The following is a 6,910-nucleotide window of genomic DNA, read 5'->3' on the forward strand; positions in this document are numbered from 1 at the left end:
GTTATTCAATATTCTGACACAGTCATTGTTCTTTAAGTTATAAAGTTATAACCAGCCTAGTCATGAACCTGTCAACTACAGTTTATAGCTTTATATACCTGTCTTTCACAAAACTGTTGCCATTGTCCAGACAGGTGCATTTTGTTTTTGTTTTTACATTATATCCATAGCTCTTATCTCTGAATGGTTTATGTGCCACAAATCAAAACATTTTAGTTGTAGTTGAGTTTTTAGCACCAGTAAAAGGATATAGTCTCCCAACATCAGTATGGGTGGTTGGCTATGTCAGAGACTCAAATTAATTATCTTGGGTCACTGCTTAATGAGAGACAAGAGCAATAGCATTACAGTGCTGAAGCTTCGGTTCCGTCTCCTGGCTCTGTCACACACAATAAAATTGAGTTTCACTTGATATGCTATGAACCATCATCACGTGGACACCCAGTTGTTTTGTGACCTGTGCTGTCACTCTGCTTTCAATGAGCCGCTGCTGTGCTACTCTGAGGAAGCCACCTACTGACTTAACACCTTTACTGTAAATTTGCCCTTTCAGCAACCTGGCTATGTCTTCTATATAGAATTCAATGCTGTGCAAAACTTTTAAGCCCAATAAATGTGAGTGAGCACCCATCAATTATATTGTTATTATATGTGGCAGTTCATGACATTACTTTTTCCTCTAACGTTAACCATCAAATGTCGTTATTAGACCTCTGTCATTCACCGTAGCTATATGACCAACTCAATGACGTTCCTAAAGTTTTAAGAGGACATCTATGTGGTCATTTGTACAATCATCAATGCTACATGCTGCAGGGTGAAACTTATTGCATCTCCATCCCTTCCACTCAGCTAGTTCATCACTTAATTGACTTAATGAAGTATGTTCACTCTGAGACATGTACCAATGCACATGGACTTGAGACTATAGACATTAAGGGTTGGCCGGTAATGCTAGTTGTACCAGACAACCAACCCTAAGGACAATCTACCATATACAAAACAATAATGTTGCTGGAAAACAGTGACTACTATTAACTATAACAGCATAGTGAGACTAAAAGGCTGGATGTGCAGTCTTTACGTGATGGCAAATTGCTATACAGTATGTAAAAAAAAAAGTAAGTTGTTCTGTTGTGTGCTACAATTTTGAACCAGCTTGTTCACTTGCATCAGAATGCAACATATCTTGGTGGTTTAGCTTATCTAAAGTGACGGCTTCTAGAGTGTGGATGACTCGGAAGGGAGGAAAGGTTTTAAACAATGCAATGTCAATATCATAGCCTAACCATTAAGCTACACAGAAACACTCCATTCATGGCATCTGGCTTCCACATAAAATGTGTTATATTTCCATACATGTGCATCAAAACAGCTGAGACTATTCATTACCACTTAGTTTAAAACAATAGTGATTTTTTATTTACTCTCCTCATTTCTGTACATTGAGTAAGAAAATAGTGTCAAATGAATTTCACAATGTGAGGGAAATTAAATAGGATGCAAACAGACCTTAAAAATAATGGGCACTCAACTCTAAACAGAAATATCAAGAAGTGAAACTGTCTATATCTACCATGACGTTGGGAAGACATTGAAGGCTCACAAACTAAAAGCATGTTTTTTTAAATCACCTAATCGTTAAGCCACAATGCATCACTTTAAATTTCATGATGGCGGAGAACAAATATCTGACATGATTAGCCTGATACTGTATAGCTTTACTTTCCAATGTATAAATCTACAATGATGGTAGCTCTGATACAGCTAAGACTTCAGCTCTCCATTTAGAAGAAAATATGTACTCATGTACCATGTAATCACAGGCACCTATAGACAAACTCTCCACACGTATGACCCCATACTAGCAACAGATACACAGATACAAAATACCAAAAGATCACGTCCCACTTAGTCCCAGAGAGGTTAAAAATAACCCACAATAGGCAAAAAGCAGATGCCATTGGCTGGACCAGAAGACGCTTAAAGAATCCAAACTTCTTTTAACCTCTTCAGATGCACTGTTGTACAGTAAGTCAGCCTAAGTTTGCTTTTAGTTTGTGTGTGGAAAGAGATACAGATTTATAATACTTATAAGACATATGTTTTTATATTGACAAAGACTGGCACACTTATTGATAAAGCCCAGTTGGCTTAGTCTCTCTGTGTTCTCTCAGTTAGGCTATGTTGTGTTACTAAAAATACAGCCAAAGAGCTGGAGCACTATATCTAGGCCTTTGCAGCTTGGTCCTAGTGAGCATTATACTGGAAACAACTGCCTCTGCTGACAGAGGACCACACATAGGATTCTCGTTCCTACTATGACAAAGGTACTAGAAAATACTCTATGGTTGTTTGAGGAGTCTCTGCAAAAACAAATCTGTTGTGTGATTTGTTTGACAGTGTACATTTAATCAGTTAGCAGTATTAGTCATAAGAAAACAGACAGCACCCCACCGACACAGTCTGCATCTTGGCCCTACATTCCCCAATTAACTACTGGCTCTACCTGCTGCTTCAGCACAAACCCTGACGATTATGGCCACACCATCAGTTTATGATAATTCAATAGTGAGCCTCCAGGTAAAACGTGGGCTACCCTCACTTTGAAAGGCAAATGGCTTCAAATCTCAGACACCTGACAGTGAGTCTATGCCTTGATCAATTGGCTGCACGGTGTTGAGCACCAGTTAGGGAAGTTAGTGCCTTTCTGCGACTTTTCCACTGAGCAGCAATCAGTCAGTTATCACCCCAGAGCCTACTGTGGCTATGCTCCAGATTGTGCCTTTCATGTAATCAGCATTTATACAATTCAAACATTTCCAAACAAGCTTTGTCAAAAAATACTCACAGGTTGTGTGACAACACTTACCACTCTTTTGGAGATATATATTTCCAGATTCTTTAGTGTCCTTTTTTCGAACATTATAACAACAAACAAACAAAACCAAATTGTGTTTGCTACACAATTTTATAACTCTTTCCGAGTCGGGACCATGGATGTATGGGACGCTGCTCAAACAAACATGGCAGCTGGAAATGGCATAGCCTCTCACCTTTACTACGAAAAAAAAAAAAAAGTGTAAAGCAATATCAAAATATTATAGATTAAAAGTAAGACAAACGTATATTGTTTATGTTTTGTATATGACTGTATATAAAGTTGGATATTCCCATTTGTTGGTGCTTCTACGAGGTGAGATCATGGAGGTCTAATTTTCACGAAGGAGAACATGTCACTTCCTGCTACAATAACGCTTGAATTTGCAACTTAGGAAACCAGTTTTAAAAGTCTTTTTTTGGGGTAACCCCAGATAGCAATGAGTCGACGGTTAGCCCTCTGCTTGTCCCCGAGGTTCAGGAGGATCTTGGAAGACTCTAGAAATGTCTACAAATTCGTGCTAAGTGTTGTCAAACGACCTGTTAGACTTTTCTAAAATTGAGCTTGTCGTCTTTGAGGAAAAATAGCTAACGTTAATGCTAATTGACGTGTGACTGTGACGCGCAACGCTGTTCATCAATGTAAAACTTAATAAAATAATAAAAAATGGAGAAAAAAAAAGCATGATTGCTATGTGAAAGGCATGTACACTGGGTCTGACTAAGGCTCGACAGTCATCAAGGGGAAACATTATTAGTATTAAAAATAAATTGTGTTTGTAGTTGATAGTAATCAATTTTGTCGTTGCTCCTGCAGTGTCAGCACGGTCAAATAGTCCCGCTATGATGATGATCTACTATACTGCAGTTGCAGTGTCAAGAAACTGTAGCCTACTGCTGCTGAGCACATCATCTTCAAACCCACAACAGGTAAGTAGCCCGCACTACATGCTGTCCACCTGGGGCTTTTCTTTCTACAACAGCCTGTTGAAATAAACACCCTTTGCTCACTAAAGCTCTACAATGTTACATTTAATAACCTACACAATATAACGAACTGTTGGTTTATACTGATACTGAAGGCTGGGCTTATGCATGGCTTTTCTACAAACAAACAAAAAGTCAAAATTTGAAAGGATGTCGACTGCTCAAGTGCAGGATTTGCATTAGTGCAGTGGAGCCCAGTTCCTATGTCCTATTCGCAGCAGAGCTGCTGACTTCTTCAAGACAACATTAACTCAAGTGTTTGTATAAAATCACATTCGCCAGGCCTGCATGATTAATATTGGCCTGCAACAGCCGAGGGATAAACATGAAAGAATCGTCCGTTTCTTCCGGCTGGCTTGCTGAAAACAGCGAGTAGACCTATAGCCCATTTAATCGAGAAGTGGTGTTGCAGAGGGGAAATATGCTGCTGCAGTAAACCCGAGAATGGAATAATCTGGTTAGGGGCAATCACGTTGGACAGAATAACTGTGCGTGGATTTGATCCACGGAAATAACATGTAGTCCGTGTGTGTGTGTGTGTGTGTGTGTGTGTGTGTGTGTGTGTGTGTGTGTGTGCGTGCGTGCGCGCGCGCGCGCGCGAGAGAGAGAGAGAGAGAGAGAGAGAGAGAGAGAGAGAGAGAGAGAGAGAGAGAGCGCTATTTAAAAAGTTAGGAGATCATGGTGCCGTGGTGATGCAGGGGGGCTTTTGTGTGTCTGTGCGCTGCGCGTCCCCAAACCTGGGCTTGCCGATAGTATGCACTGAATAAGTTGTTCCCCCTCCCAGCGCCTCTGCATGATCCACTTGCTGCATAAATATGATTGCAGATCTATCACTATTACAACAAACAAACAAACAAACAAACAAACGAATAACGCAGTTCCACACGCACGCGCGCACAACGCCGGTACAGCGAAACGGAGGAGTGTAGGAATAATGGTGATGAGCTTACCACTTGGATTCTTGGTTTTCTTAAGACTCTTGCCACAAAGACACTGCAGCATATGCGTTCCTTTGCTGAAAATGTTCCAAAGAAACCACATTGATTTGGGCGAAAAACAATCCAGTGGCTTAAACACCCAGATATAGATGAGATCCTTGCGGTTGCATAATAACACAATTGGATCAGTTCTCCAGGACAAGGCTACCAATTGTACCATAGAAAAATAGGTATATCCAAGTCCTATGCGTTTTCATTCACGTGGCAAAATATTCAGTATCTGCCAGACTTCGTATTTTAATGATGTGTTCTCTTCTTCTGGCGTATAAAGGATGGCTCCTCAACTAGTCGATAATAGAAAATATACTCTGTAAATTGCATGTGTCGCACCGGGAGGAGACGGGCCGCCAGTAAACAAACACAACTAACGTGAAAACAGTAAAACACGGTGGATTTCCGAGGAGAAAATCATTGCCTATTAGTTCATCACTCTGAGGAGAGGAGGGTGGATCTGCACAGCATCAAAAGCCAAGGGAAGATGCATCCTATGCACAGACTGCTGCAATGATAGCCCCAACAGAACACCACATTGCCGGATCAAGTCCAATTCGTTTCTCCTATAAACCAGCTGGTTTGGCGAGGTCAGATAACACCAACCTCAGTTTTCATTTCTTGTAGTCCCACACTGCAACGTTTCTGTTAAAGCCAGGCTTGGGTTCTTGGTGTGTGTGTGTGTGTGTGTGTGTGTCCGTGATTCCTGGAGTGTGCGTTTCTTCCCTTTGTGGGGTATTTTCCTCAAGCTTTTTCAGCACCACGCAATGGCATCTCCAAAAGTACGGTGCGCCTATACAAACATTTGCATGAATTTCCTTCAACGTCGGACCTCTGTTAGAAATAGACGGGGAGGAGGGGTTAAATTGAAAGATTGGCTTTCCATTACGTAAACACGTGGTTTCTGCGCCGTCATTTCAGTGATGCTCTCTTATGATCCGACTGGGACTGTTGTCCCAGTCGTTTCAGCTTCATTTCCTGGAAATGACAGTGTCGATGAGGTGGATGTTTTGCACGTTAAAGAGTGTACATTTACAGCCTTCATATTTATACCATTTCTACTTGACGTGTCATTTCTTTGCTCGCAGTTACTTAAGTTGTTAAGCGTTGTGCATCCAGCTGTATGTTAACCAAGAAATTATTCACAAAAGCTCCAAAGTCACAGGTGTTAAGACTCACCTGTGATAGGTTGGTGGGGATGCTTCCCTGTGCTTGTGTCAAGTCATAAGCATTACTGAAACAGGGCTGCAGAGTAGCATTTAGGGCACTGCAACAGATCACTATTACTTCAGCAGGCTGAATGAATTGAATCCAATGTTAGCTGCAGATAAAAATATTCACAATGAATACATGGAGTATTGCTATAGCAACTTTAAACAACAATTTGGTTTTCTACAAAATATAGAATAATGGCAGGGTACAAATTTCAGAGCAAGATTATATTGTTAGACAAAACATCTAGATGTATTATTATATGTTTACATTTACTCGCTCCGTTTTGTTCTTTAATCCCTGAGGACAAGGGACCGGCTATTGTTGCTCATGACGACTGTTTCCACTGTATGAGTACTTTTCTCTAAGGATTTAAAGGTTTTCCATCACAGAAGGGAGAAGAATACATTGTTCTCTCCTGATGAAACCTGCCCTCACCAGGCAGGGGTTGGGGAGAGACAAAGTGTTTGTCTTTGGTGAAGACTGAACTTTGCCTCCAGACACACACAGATTGGATGTGTTTTTCATACTTCACATTAAGGATTTAGTCATCTGTCAGCTTGACTCCTTCCCAGCACAAATGACAGAAGTCAGTTTGCCTGCCAGTGTTTGTAAGTGGACCCATTAGTTGCTCAATATAGTGTTGACCCTACTCACAGGTGTTAGATACTGTTTGCCAGTAAGCCATCTTCGTAATGCTGCAATACAAAGAATACAAATGACCAGCCTTATGGCCACAGCAAGAATAAATGACCTATTTAGAAACTGTACTTATCTCCTTCTTTCCTGTAATTTTAAATGTATTAGTCATATATTTGATTTCTTGCTTAAATGGTGATTTG

The 6,910-nt window shown here is 40.6% G+C and overlaps 1 protein-coding gene across 2 annotated transcripts in view; it reads right to left on the reverse strand.

The window, feature by feature from the left end:
- The window catches only part of fgf14 (fibroblast growth factor 14), a 104,429-nt gene extending 99,148 nt beyond the window's left edge, over window positions 1-5,281 (reverse strand). For both annotated transcript variants that reach the window (XM_078262843.1, XM_078262841.1), the window contains exon 1: window positions 4,818-5,281. In XM_078262843.1, the coding sequence (XP_078118969.1) occupies window positions 4,818-5,025 (208 nt within the window). In that variant the 5' untranslated portion in view covers window positions 5,026-5,281. The remainder of the gene's footprint in view (window positions 1-4,817) is intronic.
- Window positions 5,282-6,910: the final 1,629 nt, after the last annotated feature.

Source organism: Sander vitreus, chromosome 11 (genome assembly GCF_031162955.1).
Source record: "Sander vitreus isolate 19-12246 chromosome 11, sanVit1, whole genome shotgun sequence".
Taxonomy (NCBI): Eukaryota; Metazoa; Chordata; class Actinopteri; order Perciformes; family Percidae; genus Sander; species Sander vitreus.